The sequence below is a fragment of the Podarcis liolepis genome (assembly GCF_965112155.1).
Source record: "Podarcis liolepis genome assembly, chromosome: 8".
In the NCBI taxonomy this organism is placed as follows: Eukaryota; Metazoa; Chordata; class Lepidosauria; order Squamata; family Lacertidae; genus Podarcis; species Podarcis liolepis.
The window spans coordinates 16,132,870-16,147,390 of record NC_139560.1 but is presented as its reverse complement, the minus strand read 5'-3'; the positions used below and the strand labels follow the sequence as shown (position 1 = coordinate 16,147,390).

Below are 14,521 nucleotides of genomic sequence, written 5' to 3'. Positions count from 1 at the left end.
CAAACCCAGGATTCACTCTGCACGAAGGAATTAGGGTGCCCTTCTATATTAGGGATGAGTGAATTTGTCTGTCTTGGTTTGTCCGCTCTGAAATCCAGTTCTCCACATCGGTTCACAAACTTATTTTTTATTTTTTTAAAAAACCCAAATCCCTGTGAAAATTCTTCAGCATTTTAGTACTAATTTCTCTCAACATGCAGTTTGGCAAAGGAAAGTTTGCGTAATATAATGCATTTTTGTAGGTTCTTTTTACTAACACATGTACTTTTATGCTCACTTTACCCTAATATATTAATTTTGTAGATATTCCTTGGGCTGGATAACTCGCACCTCAGAATTCAGAGAAGTGCACATTTCAAAGATGGCTGCATTTTGGTTCACGTAATGCTTTGGGAAGTGTGACTTAGGTAGAGATTTGTCTACGAATGTGAATTGAACCAAATTTATCCCCCTATCCCTGGGCAGGGCTTCTTGAGAGTGACAGCAGCATTTCAAAGCGTTTAGGACAGGCTTCCTCAACCTCGGCCCTCCAGATGTTTTGAGACTACAATTCCCATCATCCCTGACCACTGGTCCTGCTAGCTAGGGATCATGGGAGTTGTAGGCCAAAAACATCTGGAGGGCCAAGCCTGGGTTAGGGCATTATAGCTCCAACCTCTGACCTCACCATGTTACCCAAATTAATTTAATTTTTCCACGGATGTTCAGTCTGCTGCATTTAAAACTAGAGGGTCATATTTAAGTCCATGCAGTAAGTTTACGTCCTGTTGGAGCCACAGAGTAGCAGGTTGGAAACCCAACCTAAGGGAAAAGAATCTGACATCCAGAATTTCAAAACGCTGTGCGAGAAAGGAACACAAAGTAAAAAAACCTGAATGTGTGGTTTTATTATATTTAAGTTTCTATTCTCTATGGAGCTTAAATATGTCTATCACATAGTTAACAGTAATTGTCATTTTACATGTTTGATACACAGTACAGGACTAAACAAAAAACAAAACAAAAACCAGAAGGTAAGGGAGTGCTGGAAAATTAAAAAGGTTTCCTCCAAGTAATTAATCGACTCTGCAGCACCATTTGAAAAAGCTTTGACCAAGAGACTTGAGTGTCAGCAAGCACTCAAAAAATCTCAGCTTGGGGGCAAGGGAGGGCAGACAGGGAGAGACCAAAACATACACCCTACGTTAAAAATAAAATAAAATAAAATCAAAAACAACTGACACAAGACTTTAATATATTTTAAGATTTGATGCAAGATTAACAAACAAACAAAAAGTACGACTAATAATTTTAATGTCCTGTTTCAAATTAATAAATATAATATAAAAATATACACCACTTCATGAGAGGATGGATGGGCTGAGTTTAAAGAGGAAGGTTAAATATCGCTTTCAAATGTATGCAGGTATGTCTTTAAAGAGAGGATTTCTGTGTAGCTTCGGCTGGTCTTCCGGAAGAAATCCAAGCTTGTGAGCTGCTCAATGTCGCGTACTCTGGCGGTGTGCATTTTCAATAGGTCTTCAACCCACCGGGACTCGTCCTCGGAGGAGTTCTGGAATTGAAAGGCAATGTGACTATTTTATTTTGTTCTGTATATACCGCAATGTTCTTTTGTTGCTATGGCCGATGGCTGACGCAAATAAAGTTTCGTTCGTTCATTCAAACGTGCACTCTCCCTTCTTAAAGTGAGCGTCCCACTCTCCATAATTTATTTTACTTAAACTATGGTCTTTATAAACACAGGGTTTGCAATTTGTGAAGAAGAACCTGCAGGGAAAGTTGGCGTCTCATAGAATGGTAGAGCTGTAGCAGGGGTCAGCAAACTTGGGGGCCGGTCCACTGTCCCTCAGACCTTGTGGGGGGCCGGACTATATTTTTTTTGGGGGGGGGGGAATGATCGAATTCCTATGTCCCACAAATAACCCAGAGATGCATTTTAAATAAAAGCACACATTCTACTCATGTAAAAACACCAGGCAGGCCCCACAAATACCCCAGAGGTGCATTTTGAATAAAAGGACACAATCTACTCATGTAAAAACACACTGATTCCTGGACCATCCGTGGGCTGGATTGAGAAGGCGATTGGGCCAGATCCGCCCCACGGACCTTAGTTTGCCTACCCATGAGCTGTAGACCTGGAAGGGATCACGAGGGTAATCTAGTCCAAGCTCCTGCAAATGAAGGAATTCGCAAAGGGCCTTCTTGGTAGTGGCACCCGCCCTGTGGAACGCCCTCCCACCAGATGTCAAAGAGAACAACAACTACCAGACTTTTAGAAGACACCTGAAGGCAGACATCTGAAGGCAGACGTCTGAAGAATCTGAAGTCATTAAAAGGGAAGCTTTTAATGTTTGATGCATTACTATATTTTAATATTTTGTTGGAAGCCACCCAGAGTGGCTGGGGAAGCCCAGCCAGATGGGTGGGGTATAAATAAATTATTATTATTATTATTATTATTATTATTATTATTATTATTATTACTCAACGTGGAGCTAAAACACACAACCCCAAGATTGTCTCATGCTATCCCAGCACCAGGTCGGTTTTGAATACTTCGGCTCCCATTCGCTATTCTACATTTGTTCCAGATTTTTGGTATTTCATAGCAATGTTTAATATAAGATGTTGACTAAAAAATGTAAGGATCCCTGTTTAAGCCTGCATTCTAAGCCCAAATGTTGTATTTCACACAACACGTAGCGTCACGCAGCCTGGTTCTACATGGCTGTGAAGTGATTCCAACCACACTGCTGTCACCAAGAGGCTAGCAAAGGTTGGTTTTACCTCTAGGCCCTACAGAAGGCAATTGGCTCCCCACATGGATGCAACTGCCATATTGGAAGGTTGTACGCAACCACCAGGTGGTGCAGTGTCATTTGAAACTATCTTGAAAATCCAGAGCAGTTACATATTGTTATGTACTAAGCTTGGATCCTAGAACAATAGGCAAATAGGATCCTAGAATGCAACATCTGATTGGCTTGCAGGAAAAGACCAATCAGGTTCCAGGAGGGAAGCAAAATCAGCCAATCAGAAGGGACTCATTGTGTAACTAATGTATATAAAAGCCTGAGGTTTGGGGGGCAATTCAATCACTGTTTTACAAGCTGCAATAAAGAGCATGAAATCACTACAGGACTCTGAGTATATTTCACATAATTAAGACATTGTTTTGTGAGTCAAATATTTTTCCCCACCCGCCATTCCAGGACATCAGAATGTTAACCCTGATGCAAACTGAAAATAAAAAATTTCCACAGAAAACCTGCATCAACTGCTCCAACTACTGAGATTTTAAAACTGAGGTCTGGCAGGAAGAAAAGGGTTGCTTTGCCCTTTCCCCCTGCTTGCTGTTTTCTGCTCGCCTCCGTAAAAGCACACACAAGCAAACATATTCGGGGGGGGGGGCACACAGTTCTGCGTTTGTGGAAGGGGGTTGTTTTAAACAACAAACCACCAGCAAATAGAACAGTTAAATACCTGCTCTTTTCTGACCCTCTGCTCAAAATATACCTTGCATACATTATACTTGTACAAGTGTGTATCCACCTCTCTCTCTCACACACACAACTTACAATTTGTTATTAGAAAGTCTATAAACTGCATTGGCCTTCATCCCTTTTTACCTCTCCTCTCCCCTTGAGAAATGACTTTACTTCTTCTCCTCTTTACTGATAGCACTCTAGAGATGATTGCTACTACTTGCAATGATTAATTGTGAAGAAGTAGCACCTCTCTAGCCAAGTATGGATGTGTTAAATGGTTCATCCAAGCCCTTAACAGTGCTTAGAGAAGAGACACACACACACACCAAACTGTTCCCATCGGAAAGAAGCTGAGTGCAAATCTCTACATGTTTAAATCAACAGAAGCAGATGGCAAATCTGGCTGCCTACGCCTGTTTTCACAATGGAACTCTTCTGCTGTGTAAATAGGCTGAATAAGCATCACTTGTGAGGAACACAGGTAAGCAAGCCCAGAGTACTTACAGTGTTAAGTAGTCTGTGATTGCTTACCTGTGTCCCTTGGGAGTCTTACATCTCAAAAGCAGCCTTTCCCAGTCTTGGTTCCCCAGATGTTGTTGGACTGCAACTTTCATCATTCTTGACCATTGGCCTGCTGGATGATAGAAGCTGCAGTCTAACAACATCTGGAAATGCGCATATATATGTGTGTGTGTGTGTGTGTGTGTGTGTGTGTGTGTTGGTCATCCCACCCGCCACAGCACCCAATGTGCTTTGACTACTGGCAATTTTGGCTTTATGTACCATCCCCAAAACGTAACCCCCACGTAAATTCAGAGTTGCCTGTATATAGAAATTAATGAACTGCATACTTTTGCATAGTTCAGTGATTTAACATGCTTTTCTGAGAAAGAGAAAGAGAGAAAGAGAAAGTCATTTCTTGTTGTTTTCAACTTGGTTGGCCATGTTTGTGAACATTCACAATTTATCACCCTGAATTATTCAAATTGGTGCTGGATAATTCTCAGGTTATTAGAACTTTGGGCATATAAGATTGCTGCTGTTCTTGTGGCATCAGTTCTTCCCATTATTAAACCCTGCTTCTGTTTCAGTATTTGGTCATTAAATTCATTTCAAACCATGTTCACTGCAGTCACATTTGTTTCATTGTTCTCAATGATTTTCCAATTTGACAACAAATGTCAAAACAAATTAAAATTTGAAGTGGGAATAAACTTTATCTGGGATAAAGTTTTAATTCCGATTTACGAAATATGAATACATCTCTTTCCTATTTCTTTTCTCTTTCAGGATTAAACGAATACATACTGGACACCAACATCTGAAAAGCAGGTGATGTGTCAGCAAATTTTGCTTCCCATCCTCTGAAATTCACCCCATATGCCCCCCCCCGCACCAAAATGCAAGGGAGCGAAATTCCGCACTCCAAAGCATGGGCTGGAAGTTTCCCTTTTTGGACTTTTAGCTTAATTACAGAATTCCTGACCTGCATCAGGTAGAACAAAGAGACAGAACATCACTGCAGCCGAACAAGACTGTAAGTTACTCCCTCTTTTCTTCCTGTTTCCTGGTTTCAGAAGAAAAAAAAGCAAAGGTATCTGTTCGAACTTACAAAGCAGCTCTCATCATTGTCTGGACGGTGTGGGAATATATATGACAGAACAGACAGTGGTCCATCACACTTGTCAGCTGGCTGAGTGAAATCTAAACAACTTGTTATAATACTATAGTAATGGGTTGGGACTGGGATTGAACTTCCTTCCACATACCTAGAAGAAAGGAGAGGGGTTTTGGTTATTTTTTAAAATTACAAACATACCTAAAGGATGTGTTGAAACAGATTTTGGGTAAATAACAGCCCCCAGTTCAGCTACCTATTAAAAAGGATTTATAGTATATCAAGTTTTTGCAACAAAAGTTGGGATACTAGGTTTTCCAGAATATGTTGTTGGACTTCAACAGCTATCATGGCCAGCAGGAATGCTGAGGGTTTGGGAGTTCAACAACACTTGGAAGGTTCCTTCTAGAATGATGGCAAAATCCTCTTCACACACATAAGGAAACAGGTATGTTAGAAGAAGAAGAAGAGTTTGGATTTGATATCCCGCCTTTCACTCCCTTTAAGGAGTCTCAAAGCGGCCAACATTCTCCTTTCCCTTCCTCCCCCTACAACAAACACTCTGTGAGGTGAGTGGGGCTGAGAGACTTCAAAGAAGTGTGACTAGCCCAAGGTCACCCAGCAGCTGCATGTGGAGGAGCGGAGACGCGAACCCGGTTCCCCAGATTATGAGACTACTGCTCTTAACCACTACACCACACTGGTGGGAAGGTAAACGGCATTTCCATGCACTGCTCTGGTTCTCCAGAAGCGGCTTAGTCATGCTAGCCACATAACCCGGAAAAACTGTCTGCAGACAAACACCAGCTCCCTCAGCCTATAGAGCAAGATGAACACGCAACCTCAGAGTCATCCGTGACCGGACCTAATGGTCAGGGGTACTTTAACTTTATGCATGCATAGCTAAGTCCCAGTGTTCAGTTCAACTCCTAGGTTGGCATTCAAAAGAGACTCCAGCCTAGAGAAGATTCTTACAGCTTTATCTTGTCCGGCGTATCATGCAAACCATCGAAGTCGTAATCAAAGATCGGGCCACTTATAACATTGACTCCGTTCCGCTCAATGGCATATCTCTTCACCAAAACCCGTTGAAAGTAATTCCACACCTCTGAATTTAAGAGAGAGAGAGAGAGAGAGAGAGAGAGAATTATCTTTAAAAGCAATAAGGGGAAATGTGGTTTATAAAAGTCACTTCTCATGTGGATTAAGAAAGAGAAACTTCTGTTGATTCTACGGTAGTACCTCAGGTTAAGAACTTAATTCGTTCTGGGGGTCCGTTCTTAACCTGAAACTGTTCTTAACCTGAGGTACCACTTTAGCTAATGGGGCCTCCCGCTGCGGCCACGCCGCCGGAGCACGATTTCTGTTCTCACCCTGAAGCAAAGTTCTTAACCCGAAGTACTATTTCTGGGTTAGCGGAGTCTGTAACCTGAAGTGTCTGTAACCCGAGGTACCACTGTATATGGATTTATTTATGCTTTGATTTTTTTGAAGTCTTCTATCTTGGATTAATGAAGATGCACACAGGAAGGGGATTGGCAGACGATGAAGAGCCCTGAATGAGGGGCAGAGTGGAGAGCACCTCCAAAGCTGGGAGAAGAGGGGGAAGCTCCCAGGTGAGAGTTGGAAGGTATCACTCTTCTGTGTGTGGAATAAGGGTTAAGTTATAATTGTGATAAAGGGCCTTGTATTTACTTCCTCTTCTTTTCTTCCTCTTCCTTTATTTTCTCCCTTTTCATATTTCTTTTCTCTAGATTAGTTTAGCTTTTATTGTATTTTACGTTGAAAACTTTTAATAAAAACCATAATTCTCAAGGACAATTCTTTTTAACAACATAGTACATAGTCCACCAATTCTGTGTTTATGCATTCATATTCAATAACCTGGCACAGTATTCAAAGATTCACTTCCCATGCTTTTGGGTCAAGTATCCAAGATCAGCAGATCATACAAATTCATTTTACTTTTTTCTGTTTTTATTTTTATTTTCCTGCTCCCATGTTTTGTTCTCTCAATTCCCTCCCTCTGGCCAGTCCAAAACAAAGGAAATACACAGTGCCACTCTGAGACTGGCATTGCAATGGGCACCACACAGATATCACATTGTTCTTGTCTACAAAAACAGGATGGGATTCTTTTGCTGTCCTTACACATGACCTTATGCATGCAAGCACACATAGATGCCAACTGCAGCTCCCCAACATTGTGCTTTTAGGTGGATCATGCTATTTGCCCTGTGCTGTTTTCTGTGTTTTTTTAGGATGCCTTCCGCAGGCAAGCAGTGCCTACAATGGCCCCATTTAGGCACCAAGGCTTTTACAGACTCGCTCATGAGTCGCTGCCAGTCTGTCGGCGTTCCCAGGGAGGGATTAAATTGCACACTGGAAACTCACGGTTTTGCAATTCAAGTGGTTTAAAAGTGCTCAGTCACATCAAATCCACTTGTAAAAAATAATAATCTAGGCTTCTTGCAGTTAGGAAAGTGATGGGGAAGCACATTAAAAAGTATGGGACGGCAACTGATTGACAGGAAGGCATATAGCTTCTGTGCAAGCAAATTAGGATGAATGCTCAAATAAACAATTCATCTGGAGGAGTGCCTCTGCTGTCTTCTTCAGCTCAGGGTGCCTCCTTCTCAGCAGACAACTTAAGGGAGCCCTGTATACGGAATTTTTTAATGTTTGATGTTCTACTGTGTATGATGTTTTAATTTGTTGGAAGCTGTCCAGAGTGGCTGGGGCAACCCCGTCAGATGGGAGGCATATAAACAACAATTTTTATTATTATTATTATTATTATTATTATTATTATTATTATTATTATTATTATTTCCGGTTTGCATGATGTTGGTTTTTGTATTCCTAGTCTGTTTCTGGGCCCAATTTAAAGCCATTAAGAGCTTGGGAAAAGGTTACTTAAAGACTGCCTTCTCTCAAATATACCTACCCAAACCTTAAGATCCTCTTCCTAGGTTGTGCTCTGGGTGGAGCTCCCAAGAAAAGTGAGGCAGATAGTAACCAGGGAGAGGGCCTTTTCAGTAATGGCACCTTGGTTATAGAATAGCTTTCCTAGGGAGCCTTGCCTGGTGCCATTTCTGTGGTCTTTTCAGTGGCACATAAAGACCAGGCCTTGTACACAAACTTATGTAGTCAGATGGGGGCAGCTAAGTTTTAAATCTATGTTTTAATTTTGGGCAGTGGAAGACAGTTTTGCGATGTTTGTTTCTGTAGTTTGATTTTATGGTTAATTTTATTTATTTATTGCAAGCTGCTAATAAATCAAATTCCATTATGGGGTAGCATGCAAATGCCCCTCATAAACTCATAGCTGGGGAGTTATTTTTATGATTGATGCTTCCATGAACTTTACAGTTATGAGAAGGTTTGTGAACGGTACTGTTAAAACGTAACATTAAAAGTACTGATTTAAAACATGCACGCACAATCTGATCTTTCCCTGCTTCCTGGTGCACATTGACATTACCAGGTAGATGAAATTACCAGGTAGACTCATTTCCCCAAGGATTCTGCCCTGGCATTGAAAGCAGATGCTGGGGCTTAAGACCTAGTAAGTTCTCATACAGCTTTTAAGCCCCGTGGAGAGAACTTGCACCCTAAATGAGTTATTTTCCTTATTCACTGCCTCTCTGAAGAGAGACACATGCGCCGAAGAGCCAGAAGCAGAGTTTTACCAATGGAGGTCAGAACCAGGTACGTACTTTTGAAGGCAGGATACATCGGAATGACATTCGTTATTAGAAAAGCATCGTATTTTGCATCTGCGGAGGAACTGAGTTCTGAAAGAGAAAAAGATACCTTCTGTCGGGATTACTTTATATTGGTGGATATGGTATCTACTGAGACGCTGCAAGGACAGATATCCCCTGTACTTGGAGAAAACATTGAATGGGGAGAGCGTTGATCTAGCCCTCTTCCCCCTCACACCCACAAATAGTGATGGTCTCTTGAGCATCCCTCTACCCTTCATAAGGTCCCAGAACAGGCTACAACAATAGAAAAAAATGCAGTATAAAAATCTGTTAAAAATAAATAGATAAATGAGTTGTTAAAGGACAGGACAAACGTCATATGAAAACTACGTAAGGAAGGTGTCAGATACACGTCTGTGGGGCAGGGACTCCACAGCTCAGAGGCTGCCACAGAAAATGCCCTGGGCAACAGCCACCACTGGGTGCAAATTCCTGGGTGCAACCACCAAGAGAACCCCCTCTGATGACCTTAACACCTGAGATGACCCTCTTTCCGATATTTGATTATGCATGCATGCTTCTCTATGACTTCTGTGTGCTTTTCCTAAGACAAGAGGACAGTACAGCCATTTAATCCCAGGGGCTAGTAGGTAATGCCTTAGCAAGTAGAGCTTCTCTTCCTTTAACTCGTTCAATGAGTGGGAAGACTCTGGCCTAAGTGCCAACTCCCTGGGGCTCTGGGTACCTGCCCACCCACAAAAATCCCCATGAAGGGTCCGGGCAACCACAAATTTCAGCGCCAGGACAATGCATGCAGTGTGGCACCCCAGGTATCCACAGTCACGGGGCCAAGTTGGCACACCTGGACTCTATAAAGGCCAGGCCTCTGCACACACAGTACTGGCTGGTTCTTGGTCCACTGGAAAAGGACTCCTTTTGGCCACAAAACACAGACAGCCAAACTAAATGCAATGTTTGCCATAGTAAAAAGGTAAAGGGACCCCTGACCATTAGGTCCAATTGTGGCCAACTCTGGGGTTGCAGTGCTCATCTCGCTTTATTGGCCGAGGGAGCCGGCGTACAGCTTCCGGGTCATGTGGCCAGCAGAACTAAGCCGCTTCTGGCGAACCAGAGCAGCGCACGGAAATGCCGTTTACCTTCCCGCCGGAACACTACCTATTTATCTACTTGCACTTTGACGTGCTTTCGACTGCTAGGTTGACAGGAGCAGGGACCAAGCAACGGGAGCTCACCCCATTGTGGGGATTCGAACTGCCAACCTTCTGATCAGCAAGTCCTAGGCTCTGTGGTTTAACCCACAGCGCCACAGTAGAAGGGGCTAAAATTCACACCTAAATAGTTGGGGCAATTGACAGGGGGAGGTGGAGCTGGACTGTGGAAGGGGGGTTAATCCTTTGCCCCCATCACAGATACAGTTAGAAACCCCCTCTTTTCCCCAATACATTAGCTCCTTTTAGTCCCCAGTATAGGAACTGCAAGATCAGCAAAAGCGTGTATGTACCCAATACAACCAGCATAGTATCTGGAAATTTTGGGGGGAAGGGATCCTAAGGACTTATCTTTCCACCTTCTACCTGTGCAAAGCAATTTTTTTGAATAAAATGTGGGGTAGACCCTAATAAGCAAAGGATTTTAGGTATACGAAAAACAGACCACCAAATTTGTGATATTACCACGCAAAAATGACAAAGATTTAGTTGGGGGGGGTTAATTCACTGTGCAATTAACAAGATAAGTGAGTCCCCTGGCAGGTGGTGGTGTGGTGATGATGATGATGATGATGATGATGATGATGATAAGTACCCCGCCCATCTGACTGGGTTGCCCTGATGCCTGGGCGCGTTTTTCTGGGTTCTGGTTTTTCTGCCACTGCATGGAATCTGCACCTCCCTACAGTGGTGCCCCGCAAGACGAATGCCTCGCAAGACGGAAAACTCGCTAGACGAAAGGGTTTTCCGTTTTTGAGCTGCTTCGCAAGACGAATTTCCCTATGGGCTTGCTTCGCAAGACGAAAACGTATTGCAAGTTTGTTTCCTTTTTCTTAACACCGTTAATACAGTTGCGACTTGACTTCGAGGAGCAACTCATAGAACGCAGTGTACATAGTAGCCTTTTTTGAGGTTTTTAAAGACTTTGGTGATTTTTGAAGCTTTTCCAAAACTTCTTTTGCAGCCATTTGGTAAGTTAAGCTTTTAAAACTTTTTTGGGGGGTTTTGGATTTGGGTTGGGGTGTTTGGAATTCAAGGACTTGGTGTTGGGAAGGGGTTTGCAAGAATCTGGAAGCTTGTTTTTTTCCTGCATTTTTATGATTTTCTGTGACCATTGGGCCACTCTGTTGTTTTTTTAAAAAAATTCTGGGTTAGAATTTCTGTGTGCTGGGTGGCTGGGGAAACAGTTGGGGAGGGGTTTGCAAGAATCTGGAAGCTTGTTTCCCCCCCCCTGCATTTTTATGATTTTCTGTGACCATTGGGCCACTCTGCTGTTTTTTTAAAAAAAATTCTGGGTTTGAATTTTGAAATGCTCTTTACAGTATGTGTGACTTTAAAGAGCACTTAATAAACTCTTGTTGTACCAAATTTGGCTTTGTTTGGACTTTTTTTGACCATAGGAACGCATTAATTGATTTTCAATGCATTCCTATGGGAAACCGTGCTTCGCAAGACGAAAAATTCGCTAGACGAAAAAATTCGCGGAACGAATTAATTTCGTCTTGTGAGGCACCACTGTACTTCTTCCTTTCTGTGGCATGTACCTGGGTTTGACTGCAGAATAGATTTTTGCACACCACCAGCAAAACAATAGTATAATATTGAAATAATATTGTATCCCTAAAGGGACAGTGCTAAATATACCTTGGTACCAAGGAACAGAAGACCGAGAGGTAACATAAAATAAATCAGATTTACTTTTGGTAAATTAACATCATCTCAAGTTAGTGTTAGAGGATGCAGGGTTAAAGTTTCACAGAACTCTGCATTGGGAAGAGTATGTGCATGCTCAGCATTGCCTGAGATCACTTGGGAGGATATTAAACTGAAAGAGACCTGCTGCTGCTCAAGCTTATGAAGCAGCTTGCCTCTTCAGCGGTGGGAACAGCAGCCACCAAAAGCAGCAAGTTCTCTCCCATATGCATTTGCTTCCCCTTGTTTGGAGCCCTGTTCAGGTTCCATCACCATCATTCGGACTGGCACAGATGGCCAGCAAGTGTCAGAATCTGTAGCCGCTGTGCCCTATATCCAAATTTAAGCTTACGGGGAGGGAAAAGGAATCCGTAAGACATTTGTCTGTCCACTCTGTAGGCCGTGCAGCTCTGACTATTGCTTGGAGAGATGCGTAGGTCAGGCCTCACACAGTTGGCCAGCTGCTCTGTGGCTCCAGGCACCTCTGCCTGCATTGAAAGAAGGAGAAGGAGAAGGAGAAGGAGAAGGAGAAGGAGAAGGAGAAGGAGAAGGAGAAGGAGAAGGAGAAGGAGAAGGAGAAGGAGAAGGAGAAGGAGAAGGGGAAGGGGAAGGGGAAGGGGAAGGGGAAGGGGAAGGGGAAGGGGAAGGGGAAGGGGAAGGAGGAGGAGAAATACTTCTGTTTATTTCATTTACTTAGATGCTGCTTACTATTCAGAATTTCTCAGCAGGAAAATATGGAGCTTCTAGATCCCCTAGCAAGCACAGAAATCTAATGCCTACTCTTCCATTGTTGTTCAGAAAAAGACCGACCCAAGTGCACCACTTAAAAGAGCCTATTCTCTTGCATGTTTCGTACTTAGATATGCAATGCATACCCAATTCCCCGTCTCGCACCCTGGAGTAAAGGAGGAGAGCCCTGTTGGATTAGACTGAAAACCCAGAAACCTGTTACCCACAAATTTATTCATTTATCAGATCCATAGCTGCCAACTTACAGATTTGAAAATAAGGGACCAGCAGCCTTGAAAATAAGGGATCAGCAGCCAAAATAAGGGATTTTCCGGGCACAGGTATGTTCAACTTCTGAGCCCCTCCGAGCCAAAGGCAGAAAGCCCAGCCAGCAGCCAAATGAAGCCTCAAGTGGTGGTTCCTACAGCGCAGCAACCCAGCAAAGGGGATGCAGCAAAGAAAACCACCGTCACCTTTCTGTTGGGAAGCGCTGAGCAAAGGCAATGCGGCCAATTTGATCAGCACAAGGCATGCAAGCTCCACCCCCCAGTCGTTCTTAGACTCCTTATTGGGTGAGCAACGCAGCCGAGTAACACAGTTGGAGCCTCCCTCCTCCCTAGCTGGCAGGGAGGGAGGGAGAGGAGCTGCTTCCTTTGAAACCCGGGAAATTTAAGGGACATCATCAATAAGGGACAGCAGTGGGACACGGCGCTGGGATAAGGGAGTTTCCCGCCAAATAAGGGACGGTTGACAGCTATGATCAGATCCCTATACTGCTCTTCATTCAAGGACCACAGGGCGGTTTACAATGTTAAAATGAAAAAAAAAAAGTAACATAGTAACAAACAAACAATACCCCACCCCAAACCCCCCCCCCCACACACAGAGTTTAAAAGGCCATAGATTCTGTAATTAGCCAAAGGCCTGGGAGAAGAGCAATGTTTTTGCTTGGAGCCTAAAGGTATGCAATGAAGGTGCCCAGTGAGCCTCTTTGGGGAGAGCATTCCCCAAACGGGAAGCCACCACAGAAAAGGCCCACTCTTGTGTTGCCACCCTCTGGACTTCCACCCTCGTGGAAGAGGCACATGAAGAAGGGCCTCAGAGGATGATTGCAGGGCCCGTGTGTTGGTTCATAAGGGGAGAGGCAGTTGCTAGCTAAATGCTTCCAAGAAGGGCAAACCCTTTCAGTCGCGTTCTCCTTACAGAAATGGAGGGTAGTCTTTGGGGGCCATAGCTTAGTGGCAGAGCATCTCCTTTGCATGCAGAAGGTCCCAGGTTCAATCCCCGGAATCTCCCAGGTAGGGCTGGTAAAGACTCCCTGCCTGAAACCCTGGGCAGCCTCTGCCAATCAGTGCGGACAATATTGAGCCAGATACACCAATCGTCTGACTCTGTAAATGGGGGCCTCCTTCTAGCTTTGTTCCTGAAGTCCATGGAATCAGTGATCAGGGCACACACAATGGGGTGTTCCTGTGCTTTGGACCCCAGTAGGCATCCTAACCCCTTCATGGATCACTGCCTTGTTGTAGCGAAGGGGCTTGAATAACTCAAAGAAGCTATGAGCTATGTTGTGCAGGGCCACCCAAGATGGACAGGTCATAGCCGAGAGTTTAGACTAAATGTGATCCACCTGGAGAAGGAACTGGCAAACCACTCCAGTATTTTGCCAAGAAAGCTCCATGGACATAAAAAAAGAAGAAGCTTTGAGAAGAAAGTGAGAGTTTCCAAGGCATGCTCTGGTTCATGGGGTCATGGAGAGTCGAACACGACTAAGACGACTAAACAACAAAAGGCATTTTAAAAAACCCCTCAAGGTGGAAATATGCCCTTTGAATGGCATTGTGTCCTTCAAAAGCTCCCTCCCTATTACTCCTTGCCTCTGTCCTCCCTTCCTCCCTTGTCCTTTTCTCTGTCAAAATGTGGACTCAACGCTGCTCAGGCCAGAGGGTGACCTCTGTGCTATTCAGTAAAGTTCTACCTAGGCAGAAGGTGCTGTACAAATCAATCGTGCCAACTAATCTCTCTCTCTCAATGCAAAACATGCCTTCATTA

At 43.6% G+C, this 14,521-nt stretch overlaps 1 protein-coding gene across 6 annotated transcripts in view; it reads right to left on the bottom strand.

Annotated features, from left to right (window-relative positions):
• Positions 1-867: 867 nt before the first annotated feature.
• Positions 868-14,521, bottom strand: part of ENPP2 (ectonucleotide pyrophosphatase/phosphodiesterase 2) — an 82,811-nt gene continuing 69,157 nt past the window's right edge. For all 6 annotated transcript variants that reach the window (XM_083516625.1, XM_083516622.1, XM_083516623.1 and 3 more), the window contains 5 exons: positions 12,093-12,228; positions 8,829-8,906; positions 6,085-6,217; positions 5,104-5,260; positions 868-1,552 (listed from right to left, as the gene is read on the bottom strand). In XM_083516625.1, the coding sequence (XP_083372751.1) occupies positions 1,379-1,552; positions 5,104-5,260; positions 6,085-6,217; positions 8,829-8,906; positions 12,093-12,228 (678 nt within the window). In that variant the 3' untranslated portion in view covers positions 868-1,378. The remainder of the gene's footprint in view (positions 1,553-5,103; positions 5,261-6,084; positions 6,218-8,828; positions 8,907-12,092; positions 12,229-14,521) is intronic.